General features: G+C 38.0%; 2 protein-coding genes across 2 annotated transcripts; one reads left to right on the forward strand and one right to left on the reverse strand.

The window, feature by feature from the left end:
• The first annotated feature begins 1,480 nt into the window (after positions 1–1,480).
• On the forward strand, positions 1,481–5,350 carry LOC146373623 (extracellular calcium-sensing receptor-like). The gene is made up of 13 exons (XM_084949750.1): positions 1,481–1,630; positions 1,793–1,933; positions 2,022–2,174; positions 2,262–2,462; positions 2,716–2,852; positions 2,943–2,967; positions 3,031–3,225; positions 3,337–3,467; positions 3,608–3,704; positions 3,850–3,973; positions 4,095–4,567; positions 4,666–4,746; positions 4,994–5,350. Exons 1-13 carry the CDS (start codon positions 1,481–1,483, stop codon positions 5,348–5,350), a joined length of 2,265 nt encoding a protein of 754 aa, XP_084805876.1.
• A 5,367-nt stretch (positions 5,351–10,717) lies between these two features.
• On the reverse strand, positions 10,718–15,878 carry LOC146373624 (extracellular calcium-sensing receptor-like). Its single transcript, XM_084950117.1, has 10 exons — positions 15,848–15,878; positions 15,547–15,706; positions 14,917–15,205; positions 14,740–14,826; positions 14,170–14,361; positions 13,178–13,447; positions 12,914–13,117; positions 12,597–12,816; positions 11,728–11,844; positions 10,718–11,619 (listed from the first exon to the last, which is right to left on the reverse strand). The coding sequence occupies exons 1-10, from the start codon at positions 15,876–15,878 to the stop codon at positions 10,718–10,720; spliced, it is 2,472 nt and encodes an 823-aa protein (XP_084806243.1).
• Positions 15,879–16,324: the final 446 nt, after the last annotated feature.

The raw sequence follows: 16,324 nt of genomic DNA on the forward strand, positions 1-16,324 counted from the left end.
CTGTGAGATTTGGGCCACATTTGAGCTAAGAAAATTTGATATAGTCAGTGTTAGACTAACTTCATCATATCAGCTTTAGTGTGGCCCACTCACCCATAGCTGTGCCACAAGTATCAATAACGACCCAAGTTGTTGCCAACTGTGACTTTTTGGGGTGGCTGTAGCTCATGAAGGTCATCTACTAAAACAGTATGTTGGGGGTTTAATCCCTGGCCTCTGTAAGCCAGAGTCTTCTTGGGCTCGATACTGAACCCTAAATTGCTCTCTGATGTGTTATGTGAATGTTAGATATACTTAGGCATAGAAAAACTGTGTTTCTTGAAGTTGTTGTTTAAAGTGCTTTGAGTGCACTAGAAAAGTGGAATAGAGATATATAAGAACCAGTCCATTTACTTTACTTGGGTTTTCTGACAAATATAATATAATATAATATAATATAATATAATATAATATAATATAATATAATATAATATAATGAAAAGATTAATATTTACGTGGTAGAAATATGGTATGAGCATCACTATTTGTGGAACATGGCTATGGATATTTCCACATAACTTTGCTATTGAAACAAACATTATATTGAGAAAATCAATTCAAACTCAGCGGCAAATAGAATCATTGTCATTACTTATGTTGTGTTTTTTAAATGAAATATGTGTCAGTTTCTTTCTTTTTCATTATTATTATAATCTTATTAAGATGGTTTAAGACATTTCATAACTTTGAACAATAATATTCACTCTCCTTTTGCATTTCACTCTGATTGGGTGATCTCATGATGACTCATATGAATAAGTGCAATAACATAACCATCATAGTTTTTAATGCACTGCATTAGACTCTTAGAGATTATGTTGGAGATGCAATGTTGTCAGCACAATTTTTATAGGGCTACAGTGGATTATGCATTATGAATTCAACCGTTTGTAATTATCTTTGGCTGCTTTTTTGTGTCTTTAAACTTGCTTGTATTATGTTCTTTGATGCTTCTGTAGCTGAAAGACAGCTCCAAAGGGTGGAAGGACATGTTCTGAGAAAAGAGGATGTTGTAAGTGAGACAGAACCTGGTTTAAAGATAGGGGATGTGAGAAGTGATTCTAGTTTACCTAAATGTGTAAAACTGGAAAGAAGTGAGCTTTTAGCCTTGCACTTGGATGCCGATGTTGTGATTGGAGGGTTTTTCCCTCTGCATTATGTTGCCAGTGATCCACAGTATAGCTACAAAACTAAACCAGAAACTACATCTTGCAGCGGGTGAGTATAAGTGTACTGTTTATATCTTTTGAGTCTTCATTTTTGTTTTTCTTCCCTAAAATACTGAAATCTCAGTATCAAAAATAATAGTGTCCCTTTTGTTTCACTGTCTATGGTGCAGAGAGATGATTTACATTGGGTGTTTGTGTTAATGTGATTGTTTTATCGCTAAAGAATACTCACCTTATTTCTCGACAGCTTTGACCTCAGAGCCTTTCGCTGGATGATGACCATGGTGTTTGCAGTGGAGGAAATTAACCGTAATTCAAGTCTATTACCAGGTGTTAAACTAGGCTACCGGATTATGGACAGTTGTGACCATGTCCACACCAGTCTGAAAGTTCTTTTTTCCTTAGTCAGCAACTCTGAAGCAGTGAAAAGTCAGGTTAAAGAAATACTTGAAACTGAAAACAGAGGTACTGAAATGAAGACATTAACAACTGTAGGAGTAACAACAAAACAAATGAAAAATAGAGGTACTAAAGTTAACACCATAATGCATAACAGCCTTAAAAATACAGAAAAATATATAAAGGAAAACACAACAGAAGAAATAAAGACAAGAGAGTCTTCCACATGTCTGTATTATTCTCCGGTGCCTGCTGTGATTGGTCTTGCATCCTCTTCCCCTACAAGAGCTGTAGCTCACACACTTGGCCCTTTCAACATACCACTGGTAATAAATTGCTTAATCACATTTAATAATGTTTTATGGTTAGAGTTTGTTTTAAGTCAGTTTTATAAAATAACCCGTCTCTCTATAGGTGAGTTATTTTGCCACTTGTACCTGTCTTACTGATAAGCAATTGTACCCATCATTCTTGAGAACTGTGCCAAGTGATCTCTTTCAAGTTAGAGGCCTTGTACAGCTTGTCACTTTCTTTGGTTGGTTCTGGGTGGGCACAATAGGGACCACGGTGAGATAAAGACTTTTTGGAAATATAAAATTAGTTAGATTTAAATAACAACATTATCTTAAAGTCATTTATGTATATATATTTCAGGATGACTATAGTCTTTATGGGATCCAAGAATTCTCTGATCTATTTGGACAACAAGGTGGGTGTGTAGAATTTCATCTCACTATCTCAAAATCATCCACAGTGGCTGAGATACAAAAAATAGCAGAAAAATTACAGAGTTCAACTGCTCGGGTTGTGGTGGTCTTTGCCACAGAAGGACAGCTGCTAGATTTGTTCTCAGAAGTAAGTATCTCAGCTGTTAAGTCTGCCAGTGTGTGATTAGGCATATAGCATGAGATATTTTGCAGTACTTCCATAATAAAATACGAAAATCAAATGAAACTGATCATAAAATATTTTTTGTTTGTTTGTTTTTCCTTTGTTTGTGCCTCTACAGCTTGCCAGGAGAAATGTAACAGGGATACAGTGGATAGCCAGTGAAGCCTGGGTGACTGCTAGCCGACTGGCTTCACCAAATTTCCACTCTCTTCTGGAGGGAACACTGGGCTTCTCCTTCCCTGGAGTCAGCATCCCTGGCTTGAAAGAGTTTCTTTTAAATGTCCGACCTTCTCCCAAACCAGGAATGGAATTTGTCAATATGTTCTGGGAAGAGCAGTTTGGTTGTAAGCTGGAGTTTCAAAGAGACAGAACCAACAAATATGAACAGGATACTCAGGATAACTTTAAAGATCCAAATACTTATCAAATAGGCCCTCAAAATAGTTCAGGTTACATGGCCGGACTTACTGTGGGACAAAAATATGTATTTAATGTGCCGGATTATATAGATTATGCAGGTGTGGTTGAAAAGCCTTTATGCACAGGTTTAGAGGATCTCAGATATGTTTACAGCAGTTATAGTGATGTAACTAAGGTCAGAATATCCTATAATGTGTATAAAGCTGTATATGCTATTGCCCATGCTCTGCACACTTTTTTGAACTGTGATTCTGTGGGACCTAGCAGGGGATTATGTGAGAAGCACAGCTCATTTTCAAATGGCCAGGTAATTGAAATTATGACAAAATATGTTACACAAGGTTTGTGAACGTTCTTTTGAAATCATCTGTTTTGTTTGTCAGTGTTGATTTTTTTTTTTTTATTCTATTTCATGCAGTTTCTTCAACATCTGAAAATTGTGAATTTTACCAACCAGTTTCATGAAAATGTATATTTTGACTCCAATGGGGAGCCAGTCCCTCTCTATGATATCATTAATTGGCAGAAGGACAGCACAGATAAAATTAGGTAAAACATAATACTTAATGATGCAATTGAAGTGTGAGTATTCATAAACAAGAAGCTTTATTTATATTCATTTTACTCTATTGCTATTATTTGGCCTGATTGCAATTTTAAATAATTTATTGGGATTTTTTTTATGCCAGATTTATCAAAGTTGGAAGCTATGATGGTTCAGCTCCTCAAAGACAGCAACTGCACATAGTGAAGGACATGACTGTATGGACAAAAGGACAGTCACGGGTAGGTCATTGTTACCCCAAACTCCTTATGCCACTTAAAACTAAACATTTTTAAGCTGTTGAAAATTATTTGATAAACTGTGTCAAATTCTCTAAAACAATCTATTGATTCACATTGTTATATCTTTTTCCTGTTCCTTGTTCAGGTTCCTGTATCTCAGTGTAGTGCTCCATGTCCCCCTGGCAGCAGGCAGGCCACACGCCAAGGAGAGCCCAAATGCTGCTTTGATTGTTTGCCCTGTGCAGATGGAGAGATCAGCAACCAGACCGGTAGCCCATATATGTTTTTTGTTTTTTTCAAAATGGTATTAAAGTTATTTAAAATGACAGATATGTAATGAATAGTTTCTGACTTTTTACATGCATATTTCTGTGCTCTGTGTATTCAAAGGTTCCACTGAATGTATCAAATGTCCAGAATACTTCTGGTCAGACAAAGAAAAAGTGAAATGTGTTGCAGGAGTAGAAGAATTCCTGTCTTTCAGTGACACGATGGGAATCATCCTGGTAGCAATTACCTTGCTGGGTTTCATACTGACCACCATCATCACCATTGTGTTTCACAGTTTCCGCTTTACACCCATCGTCAAGGCCAACAATTCAGAAATAAGTTTCTTGCTTCTCCTGTCACTCAAGCTCTGTTTCCTGTGTTCTCTGGTGTTCATTGGTCAGCCGTCTTGGTGGACATGTAGGCTCCGCCAGGCAGCATTTGGGATCAGCTTTGTCCTGTGTTTGTCCTGCCTCCTTGTTAAGACTATTGTGGTCCTCCTGGCTTTCCGGACGAACATACCAGGTTCCAGGGGTCGGATGCTGTTTGGAACATCTCAGCAGAGGATTCTGATCTTGTGCACTACAGCTCCTCAGGTTGGAAGGATATGAAACTGTCTAAATGTAATGGTTTTTGAATATTGCACATGTTTGGCACTTCTTGTATTCTTCTATCATCCAATCCTTCCCCCCAGATCTGCCTCTGTACTGGTTGGGTCTTGGGCGCACCTCCCTTTCCATTCAGAAATCCAAACTACCAAGCTTCAACTGGAAAAGTGAGTAAAGCACCAAGCACCATCAGCCATAACCATAGTCTTAAATGTTCTAATCCTTATAGTTCAGGACTTCAGGATTAGAACATAGTTCAATGTAGTAAGTGAGTAATCAGTTGTTAAAATATAACACAAATCATCTCTCTGTACTAATATTAAAAATTGTTGAACATTATCATAAAATAAGTATAATCACATAAAATCTACCATCTCTCAAAATCCATACTAACACATTTCTGGACATCTTTAGATTGTTGTGGAGTGTAAAGAGCCATGGCCTCCAGGGTTTTACCTGCTCCTTGGCTACATTGGCCTACTGGCCTTTGTCTGTCTTCTCCTGGCATTCCTTGGACGCAAACTACCAGACAGGTTCAATGAAGCAAAGTTCATCACCTTCAGCATGCTGATTTTCTGGGCTGTGTGGATTTCTTTCATCCCAGCTTATGTCAGTTCTCCTGGAAACTTTTCTGTGGCAGTGGAAATATTTGCTATATTAGCATCTAGTTATGGGTTGTTACTCTGTATTTTTGTGCCCAAATGCTATATCATTTTACTGCACCCTGAGAGAAATATTAAAAAAGGCGTGACCAGAAAATGTTGTAGATGAACATCTATATAACATATGTTTTTCAGAGTAAACATGTTATGTCATCTCAGTTAAAAGAGAATAAAACAAAATACTAAATAAGAGATCTTTGTTTTGTTGTTTTGTTTTTTAAGCTTATGTTTTCTCACGCACAGGTGGATTAGTACATCACTTAACAGTTGTAACGGCAGTCTGGCAACAAAGGAGCGCCTAGCAGGTCCAGCGGGCATGTGGTGTGGAGGTTAGCCGGATAACTCGAAGCCAGTCAGTTAAATCGAACAACAGACCTTTATTCCTTTTTAGCAACATAAAACCATACAAGCCAGGTCTCCACGGCTCTACTCTGTCCATACATAGATGTGCGGGGATCGGTAGTCACCAGCGCCAGTCCATTACCTTGATGAGGTCTCTCTCTGGACAGCCACGCGAGCAACATGTAACAGCTGCCACTATACTCACACACAAACTAGAGCCGTGTCCAAATTCATAGGCTGCATACTCCTGAGGACTCTGCCTTCGCGGTCTACGCGGGCCGGGTCCTCCGAGGGCCAGGTAGGCCGGAAGTGAGTGGCTGAGGAATTGGACGGTCTAGCCTTCAAATTTGCGTCACCAGCTGTCTCGTTGGAGTTTAATAAACTCAGCCGTCTGCTCCTTGCTATCTAAAATATAACAGGACAGTGGCGTAAATTCTCGATCATCTCACACTACTGTTTAATAAGTTTTCTGTTTGACGTTTATTCTAAGTGACTTATATATCATGTTTAACCTGACTGGCGAAAGACCACATGGGGTCTGAAAACAATGTGCCGGGAGTCCAGTGTTCTCACCGGCTCTAGTGAGCCTCAACTTTCCAGTTAGCTATCAGGCTGGTGGGTAACAGATGTCTCTGAAAACGTCGGAGCACTTTTGCAAATATGTGATGTCTTGATATTTGAAGTTTACACAATTACATTCTCGCCTGAAAATATCTTAAAAGTTTATTTTGTGATCCAGAAAGAGTAATATGAGTAATATTAAAACTAAGTAGCTGCTGTCATTGTTGGAAACTGGAATTGGCTGGGTTGCGCTATGACTTCTGGGATATGGTGGGCCACGAAGGGTACACCTGACCCATCCTTCAAATCTGGGGAAAATGAGGACGCATTTGTCGGCTGCATTTGGAAGAGTCTGTGAATTTGGACAGCCTTCGTCACATTGCCGTTGACGTAATTGTCTTACAAATGCGGCCTCAGGAGGATGCAGCCTATGAATTTGGAAACCCCCTAGGAGACTCCCCCCAAATACTACCATAGTAGGACAACCTCCCCCCTAGTAGTGCTATAACACAATAAGGGTTGTTACACAGTGCATCTTTAAAAATATTTTAATTACCCAACTTACTTCTTGTATTGTAAGCTACTGACCAGCTACTGAATAAATTACAATTAGTTGCCATTTGAAACTGCACCACAGTTTATAAAGGCCAATAACTTCTCCAATAAAAAGCACAGTTTACCATCACAAAAATATTTGATACTGATACTGGCTGATACTAACTATAGTTAGCCTACACATATGAGCATGTTTATTTCTTTGTCCCATAGTCTTCAGACTTGGAAGGATAGCATATTAATATATATGAATATATACAATAACATACTGGCCTACATACAATAAGTGGGCCAGTTACAATGTTCCCTCTAATTTTTCATGTGTCTGAGCGAACACACAAACTCCCTGAGCGGTCCCTTGGACCACTGTGAGCGACAGCAGACGTGTGTACTGTGGTCACGCCAGCATCGAATCCATCCAAGTCACATGGTTTATTAAAATAATCAAATTACAGCATTGTAGTGTTCTGTTGCAGAGTGTAGCAACTCTGATTAAACACCAAGCTAAACCTCTGTCAATGAATACACGAGTCCGAGTAGAGTTGACTTTTTACTCAGAATCTTCATTTGACAAGCGATGAAAACTGTGGTTGAAAAGAAATACAGAATAGAAAAAAATGATGTTTACATAAATATTGTATCACGAAATAACTCAAAATATGACTTTACATCTTTGTGTTAGCTTGAGCAACAGTAATGATCATCAAAATGAATGCCTTTTTTAACATGTACATATCAACCCTCATGAACGACAAATAAAATATAGTTTTTAACAAATACCTCTATTTATGCTTTTTTAACACCTTCATCATGAAATATATACACTTACGTGTATGTAAGTGAGGTTATTAGCAAGTTCACCTTCAAAATTAAATCTTCTTAACATTTTTAACTCTTTTTACTGTTCTTTTTAACTTAAATACATACAAATGAATTGTTTTAAAGCAAACATCAAAGATAAATGGCATAAATGCCTTTGAGGCATCACAAGCATTTACATTTATGTTAGTCTACTTTTAATTAACTGCTTTAGCCCACTTACAATGAAAATTTAAAAAAAAAATCCTGTTCATGACCTGTGTAGTATGTCAACACTATTGGAAGTAAAAAATAACTTGAACTCCAATTTATACACACAACTTACTTTCTTTTTTTCTTTCTTTTTTATAAAGCTGTGACTTGTATTATGAGTATAAGTCTGTGGTCTGGGAGAGAGTCCTGTAACTCTCTGTCTGCAAAATACAGTATATAATGTCCAGTGTTGAGTTATGCAAACAACAAAGTTTTTTGCAGCTGTTTACCAAAAAATGCAGCCAAGGCATTGTTTTAAACAAACCTTTAAAACTATTTACAAAACAATCAGGTGCTCTGCATGAAATTTGATGCCACACAAATTATTTATGCCACTCCAAAAAATAATTTCTTTCCACTATAAGATAAAGGAGAACATCACAGGAGATGTATCACTCCTGTAAAACCTGTAACATTCAGCAGTCGCCTCATTGTTCTGACACACACAACAAAACTATTGACTACACTACACACTAACTACAGAAGACAACACACTAAGTACATAAGATTTGCGCTAAACGTCGCAAATCTCTCACATCTCAAAGCACCCCCTTCACTCCTAAAACTTCCCCCCTTCCTAAACAACTAAATGCCATGTTGCCATATCATTTTTTGATTGGTCGACATGGTACATTTTTTCACCAATAGGAAAGGGTGGGGTTTTTTGGTTTTGTCTTTGCTCACAGGCAGAGAGTGCTTTCGAACGTTTTCCTTATAAAACGCCGGTTTTACCGTTTCTTCCCACAGTAAATATAAACAATGATAATATTCAGGAAGAAAACCAAACATTGCATATATTTTTGTTAACATAACTCTGGTTTTACGTGGCCTATCAACACAATTTAAAAACTGTTATAAAGTCCACACTTTTTCCGTCAATTGTTCCGTCTGTCCTGCTCACATCTCCAATGGTTGTACACGTTGTCATTAACGTGGCTTCACTCCACATTAGCCACGCCGCTTTGCTAGCTAAAACACTGGTGTCGGCACATAAGGACGCTGTCATAGACTGTCAACGACATTGATTAGCTGCGTATATACGAATGTGAATCGCATTATTGGCTGGACTATGGGATAAGGTGGCATCGTGCTAATCCCATACGGGAGCAGCCAGTCACATACTGACTAACACTGCAACAGAATTATTGAAGTTTTAATTTTAATTTCAATTCAGGTTAGATTTTTTTCTGTGCGCAATGCAGATTTTCTGTGCGCAGAGACCATGCCAGCAGTGCGCAACTGTGCATGCGCGCAGCTTAGAGGGAACATTGGCCAGGTACCTACACATTTAATGAGATATCACATTATAACAAAAAGAGGATTACGTTCAACAGCAGGTCTCAGTTATTCTATATAATAAATTAACAATGTTGTAGTAAATGAAAGAAACCTGTCAGCACAAATCTTTTTGCTTAAACTGTAAGAAATAAATGTAAAAACTGACAGACAATTCTGGTAGTGTATTCCCCAGACTGCCCTGTAATTATGAAGTAGAATGTTTTTGTTAATTCATAGAAAATGTACTATTTTTATTATTTATTTTACTTTGTACACATATATTGTACAAAGTGAAAAAAAATCGTTCTTTTCAGTCATCTAATTATTCATCTATTACTTTATTACTCTAGCATGAATGGGTGAGGTCTTTATCAGCGTGACATGTTGTAAAATGTATTAAATAACAGTTTTCCATAGCTATTTGTGTGGCCAGATTGGAGCTACCCCTGCTTTACTGGGTTGTGATGGGGTGCTACAAAGGGGGCAGAGAGAGCCAGTACCAAGAAAGAAAACCATTAAGTTTTCGAATCTGTCGTCTTTTTCATTAAGTGGCCTGATCAGAAGACCAAGAACACTTTGGAATCACTGGTGTAGAAGATGTTCAGCAGGTTTGGGGAACCAGAATCACACAGACCAGGGCAGGAACTCTGAAGACACAGCCAGGTGGGCAATGAAGAGACACTCTACTTTTACAAGTCCTCCCACAGACAATGTTGTCTCCCCCCAACATATTATCAAATTTCTTTAACGCTAATATAACATTTTCTTTTCTTTTTTTTTAAAAAAATATGTATATATATATATACATATTTGTTTTCTTCTACAGTCTACTACGCTATATTCCCTGTTCTAATAATCTAATCTAATAATCCAAACCAAATCCAGAAAAAGTTGGGATCTTGTGTAAATTGTAAATAAACAAAATGCAATAATTTGCCAATCTCTGTTTTATTCCCAGTATAACACAGAAAAACATAACAAATTTTTAAATTGAGAAAATGCACTATTGAAAAAAATATATCAACTAATTTTTGATGGAAGCAACCCATCCCAAATAAGTTGGGACAGGCCCATGTTTACCACTGTGTAGCATCCCCTCTTCTTCCAACAGCAATGTGTAAAGATCTGGGAACTGAGGAGACCAGTTGCTGGGATTTTAACTTGTCTTTGGCCCACAGGAGAGAGTGGCCTTTTTGAATCATGCTAACATATAGTTTCTTCTTGCAAGATAGAGCTTTAACTCACATTTGTAGATGATATGGGAAACTGTGTTCTCTGAGAAAACATTTGATTATATTGCATACATTTACCATATATTATGGGTGACATATTCAAATTCCACAAAACTTAATGTTGAGGAATATTATTCTTAAATTGTTCAACAATGTAGATGCAGAATTTGGCAGTTTGCCATACCCCTGATCATCTATAGTTCTGAGAAACTCTGTCTCTCTAAGATGTTCTTTTTATAACTAATCAGGTTACTAACCTGCTGCCAGTTAACCTAACTAGTTGCAAAATGTTCCTCCTCCTTTTTTCAGTACCACTTTCTTCTCCAGCCTGATCACGACTTTTTGGGAAATAGATTTGTATATTAGAATTGGTCAAGAAATAATATTAAACAGTGAGTAGAAATTTCAAATCAAACAACTTTAAAATGGTTAACTGATTACTTCTTTTCTTTTCCCATTAGGTGCTGTTTTGTATTTTTTTCTGGCTTTAATAAAATTATGTAACACTTTGGAGCAAACAGACAGAATAGCAAGCCAAAGCTGGAGGCCAAAATGGCAAAGGATTCAACTGCATCTGCATAATTTCCAGGGGAGCTGATATAAGCAGGAATAAATGCCAGCCACACAGCACAGAAGATCAGCATGCTAAAAGTGATAAACTTGGCCTCATTGAAGTTGCCTGGCAACTTGCGTGCCAGAAATGCCAGTACAAAGCAGAGACAGGCCTGGAGACCAATATATCCTAAAACACACCAGAATGCAAGGCTTGATCCTACGCTACACTCCAATATGATCTTTGAGCTTTCGTATTTAGTATTTCGTGAAGGATAAGGGTGTGCATCAATTAGCCAAGCCCCACAAATAACTACTTGAACCAGAGTGCAGCTGAAAATAATGGCCCTCTGCTGCTTGGGTCCCAACCACTTCATGATGTTTTCCCCAGGACGGGTGGCAGTGAAAGCAGCCAGCACCACCAGTGTCTTTCCCAGGATGCAGGAGATGCAAAGTGAAAATGTAATGCTAAAGACAGTGTGACGCAGCATGCAGGACCAAAATGTTGGCTCTCCAATGAAAACCAGAGAACAAAGGAAACACAGTGTTAAAGCAAATAAGATAAAGAAACTAAGTTCTGAGTTATTGATACGGACAATGGCAGTGTTTCTGTGGTAAAGGAACACTGCTAAAACAACTATAGTGAGACAAGCCCCCACCACAGAAGTGACTGTCAGGGCTATACCCAAGGAATCATAGGCCAAAAACTCCACTTTTTTGGAGATACAGGCTGTTCTGTCTTTGTTTGACCAGAAGTCCTCAGGACAAAATGTGCATTCTATTGCATCTGAAAGACAGAGAGTCAAAAAGCAAGAGTTCATTTAAATATTGCCTAATTGTATCAGAACATTACATTTAAAATGCTGCGACTTGTAATACTTAGATTTAAACTCACTTGTCTGATTGCTAATCTTGCCATTGTCACATGGTACACAGTCAAAGCAGCAGACAGGCTCCCCACGACGGACAGCCTTCCGGGACCCTGGAAGACAGCTGGCACTGCATACAGACACTGGCACCTGGCAAGGTAGAAAGCATATGAATCCCAACTCTGATGAGTGAAAGAATGTCCTACGAATATAATAGTTAGTTACTGAATTATTTGCTTGGGCCAATGATCATACAAACAATTAAATAAAGGCTAATTGCTTAATCAAATAAGAATCAAAATATGTATTCCTCAAATTCTTCTGTTTAAAGTCAGTGTAAATAAATGCCTGGATTTTATAATGTAGGATAAAATTTGTGTCAGTTTAACCCCTGGAAAACTATGCTCAATATTTTCTCCTTCCTCACTTATTAAATAATAGAACCATACTTTTTTCCCCTTTATTCATTTAGTCAATGTAACCAGAAAAAAAAATTGAAAAGGCCTTGCTGTCATTTGCCCACAGAGAAAGGAGTTACTACCTACAAATTTATTCCCTGTAATATTTATGCATCTATCATCAAAACTGAAAAAAGTTATTGTGGCTTCAAGGTATTTAACTTAGCTGCTTTAAAACAGTTATGATGGAATTTGAATGTAGAATTACAAATGCCTTTGATGAGTTGTGCCGTAAGGATTACAGAGAGGATTGAGTATCAAACTTACCTTAGCCTTATGTCTCGTTTTGAATACTGACTGTTTACTATCCATGTATGCAAAGGGATGGACATCAGATCCAAACTGTCCTGCACACCTGACTTACCTCCATCTTAACCTACAGAACTTCAACAGTTGACATCTGAAGGTAAAAACACAGTGTGAGCAGCTTGCCTCACTCTGATCCCCTGCCCACATTATCATGTCCTCCTGGATCACCAGCTCCTCTCCAGCAGGTTTGGTTCCATCAAACAGCCCCACGTTGACAAATTCAATGTTCCCGCTTGTGCCTCGCTGCCAGTTGATAATATCATAATAGGGTATAGAGTCACCCATCAAGTCAAAGTTTACCTCTTCCCCAGCAATTATAAATTTCACTTCCTGCAGGTAGTACTGGAGCTTGAGAAACCATTACATAACATGAAACACTTAAACAGACATACAGCAGACAAGACTTTAAGTGGTATTAACTAATGGTAAGTATTCTGGACTATACCTGCCAAGGCAGTACATTGTCACTTTGTGCACATGACTGGTTCTTAAAAGGCCCACTGCCTGGTTGACACATGAGAAGGTTGTGCAGGGAATGAGCAATTGCATATACAGCCTTATATACATTATAGGCCACTCTAGGGCTTGATGTATTCAAGTAGGCTGAATGCTGCTTCAGTGGTGACTCTTGCCCTGAGCAAGGTGGCAACTGGGAGGCAGAAGACAGTGAAGGACTACAGCCATACAGAGCCTCCCACAGCTCCTTTACCAGCATATTATTGGGATACCTCTGTGGGTTTACTGTTTCCAAGTAGTTGCTGAGTCTTGAGATATAACCTTTTCTGATGCCAAACCCGACTGTACCTCCCAGATAGGGGTAATACTCTTTCCCTGTAAAGACAGATGCTGTGACCCAGGCCTCACTAGCCACCCACTGGATTCCAGTGATGTTCTGCTTCATGTAGTCTCTCAAGAAAGGCGTCATTTCCCCCTCAGCTGAAAATACTACCACCACTCTTGCCAAAGAGCTACGCATTACCTTTTATAAAGGTAATGCATGAGGAAGAAGGAAGGAGTTTGCAAGGAACAGGGAAGGCAAAATACATCATTTTAAAACATGGCGACAGGAAAAGACACATAGATATGATTTTAGATTTTTATAATAATCTCATCTGTTGGCATTTGGGGTTAGATTGACTAAAGGCCTGTGGCAGTCTAAAAACACTATTTTGGGATTAAAAAGCAGCTTTTGTAAGGATTTTTGTTCCTGATATACTACAAGTCAATGTTGTTTTGGTAACTGGAAATCACAGACAGGGCTATTTTTTTAATGGCTGGCCTCATGGCATATTCTTTTTTTAAGCAATTCTCTTGCAGAGTGCAAAATTTGCTGTCGCAAGTATGTAAACATATCACACCAGTGTGATGTTTGCATATTTCCTTAGTTAAATTTAAGACAGAAAAAAAATCTTATTTTGTGCCTGATGAAGTTGTGCTGCTGGTAGAAGCATTCATGTATCAGTAGTATACAAAAATGTAACTAGTGTAGTGCCCGAACCTTGGCTCTGTCTACTGATTTTTTCCTTTACAATACGGGTATTTTGAATCAAACTGAGTAGTTTAAACTCTCTTTTTACTTTAAATGATCAAACTACATTATATTTGCAAACCTCTTTCAGCATTAGGAATTCAGAACTTTTCAAGTGAAAAAGGAAAAACAGCTTTCTAATAAAAGTCATATCAGGGCTGGTCTCTACCTACCTGCATGATCTCCAGTGCCCTCTGTTGATTGTAGAGCAGAGGAATCATTTCTTGGTATGCCACACACACGCTGGTACCCTGTAGTTCTCTCATTAAGCCTTGCACAGCAAAACGGCCATATTCATGATCTCCTCGCACCACCCCCACCCAAGTCCAGTTAAAGCGTACCACTAGCTGAGCAATTGCTTTCACCTGGGTTCAACAGAATAAATTCAGCTTACTCAGTTCACTGACATATTTTAATAATTTTATTAAGTCTTAATATGCTATTTAGACTCTGATGTAGTATATCAGTGGAAGACCAAATTAATTAATTACATTACTGGTATTTAGTCTGAATATTTTAAATCTTACTTATTTACTCAATATTCAGTGTAGTGATTACCTGCAGTGCAGTGTAGTTTCAAAACCACACCACAAAATGCCATGGTTTGTAAATCACTACATTGGTTATACATTGTGGTTATTTCAGTAAGGTAACAACTGAAAATACATAAAGATTCAACATCTATATTTTAAATGATAGAGCACTGACAAATCATTCTGTTTGTTTTGTTTTCAGGCCCTTACCTGATAATCATCATTAGGGATTACCCTGAAAAAGGTAGGGTATTTTGTTCTGTCAGTGAAACATGCACACGAAGAAAAGTAACTGATCTGTGTAAAGCAAAAAAAAAGGAGAGTATAACAGATCATAATGATGACTTGCAGGTTTGGAGGATTTAGAACTAAAAGAGGCATTATTACCATTGGGATTCGGAATGGCTGGAGGATTCTTGACACCACAATGGACTGAGCAGAACCAGATTCGCCAATTACAGCAAGGAGTGGAGAAGCACCGCTACACATGGGAGAGTCATCTTCACTCATCCCGTTTAGCACAGCCATAGCAGCTCTCTGGCCAGTCAGTGGATATGCACATGAATCAAAGATTTTGTACCCCAGGGTGTAATTGGGCAAAAGCTCCAGATTCTGGTTTACCTCCTCAACTGCCAGCCTCATCGTTTGAGCCCAGCGGAAAGCCCTGGGATCAAATCTGTGGCTCAGAAGACAGAAAAATACAATACACATTACACACAACAAGAGTGGAGAAACACTGAAAACAGGGAGCGTTGTTCTGATTTAAAATTAGTAGTAATTTGACTTACAGCTGTCTTGTGCATTAGCACAGTAGATTACTTTTCCCCTGTTTTCTTACTCTCTCTTTCTTACAGCAAGTTAGGCATATTGTCTAAAACTTTAGATAACATTAACACTGAATTGTAGTAAATAGCATGTATTAATACTCCATATAATAATACAGTCCACAGGCCGTGCAACAAAATGACACATTATTCAATAAATAATAGATAGACAGAAACAGTGTACTATGCTCACCCATTACACTTCACTGGCGGTGGTTTGTAGGTACAGTTAAGGTCTGGCATTTCTTGGTTATAATGAAGGGGAAAGATTCCTGCAATAATGTAGTCACCCTCAGCTATAAAGCCTGGCTCAAAGCTGTTTTGAAGAATACACACTTTTCCTGCAGATGTGGCTGAAGAGGTAAAATTAGAGGTTTGTGTGTAAGCTAAGGTAAGTATACCAACACGATAAAGCAAAGGAAGAAAGGTAAGTAGATGCATAGTGTTACACATTCCCACAAAAACAGGAAAAGTTTTTAGGCAACGTTATATACCGTATCTAAAGTCAGTATATGGCCCTCCCATTATCAGTATATCCAATCCAGAGCTAGAGTGTGTGTGGTTTGGTCATCAGCAGCCCCACCTCATTTACTAAAAATGTTTACTGCACTCTGAATGGCATTGTACTGGAGTTAGAATATATTTTAAATATTTTATTGGGAAAACATACATCAATTAAACATCAATACATTTTAATATATTAAATTATGGTTAGTCTTTAAAGAAAGGATTAATTAATAAAGTTTACTTATGATGACCAGTAAGGTTTTCTTGTGCGTGGCTGTGTGTCATTTTGTCTGTAAACGTTTTGATTGAATTTCCATAAATCTTTGTAGGGGGTCAGGTCATGTTAACATATCCAGCATGATAACATATCCCAAGGTCTATTAGCAATTATAATGCTATATAGAGTGATTTAAAACTATGCTTCTTACTGCCATTGTTTGTATTAACAACATACAGGCATATAG

This window comes from Perissodus microlepis, chromosome 14 (genome assembly GCF_051167445.1).
Source record: "Perissodus microlepis isolate ML-2025 ecotype Zambia chromosome 14, ASM5116744v1, whole genome shotgun sequence".
Classification (NCBI taxonomy): domain Eukaryota; kingdom Metazoa; phylum Chordata; class Actinopteri; order Cichliformes; family Cichlidae; genus Perissodus; species Perissodus microlepis.

Excerpts from the sequence above, each read along its gene's own strand:
- LOC146373623 (XM_084949750.1), top strand. The coding sequence starts at position 1,481 with ATGATGACCATGGTGTTTGCAGTGGAGGAAATTAACCGTAATTCAAGT. Across the intron at positions 3,705-3,849 it reads GGACAAAAGGACAGTCACGG|GTTCCTGTATCTCAGTGTAG; the intron begins GTAGGTCATTGT and ends TTCCTTGTTCAG. Across the intron at positions 4,568-4,665 it reads TGTGCACTACAGCTCCTCAG|ATCTGCCTCTGTACTGGTTG; the intron begins GTTGGAAGGATA and ends CCTTCCCCCCAG.
- LOC146373624 (XM_084950117.1), bottom strand. The coding sequence starts at position 15,878 with ATGGGAGGGCCATATACTGACTTTAGATACG. Across the intron at positions 14,827-14,916 it reads AGCCATTCCGAATCCCAATG|ATCAGTTACTTTTCTTCGTG; the intron begins GTAATAATGCCT and ends TGCTTTACACAG. Across the intron at positions 11,620-11,727 it reads CAAGATTAGCAATCAGACAA|ATGCAATAGAATGCACATTT; the intron begins GTGAGTTTAAAT and ends TCTGTCTTTCAG.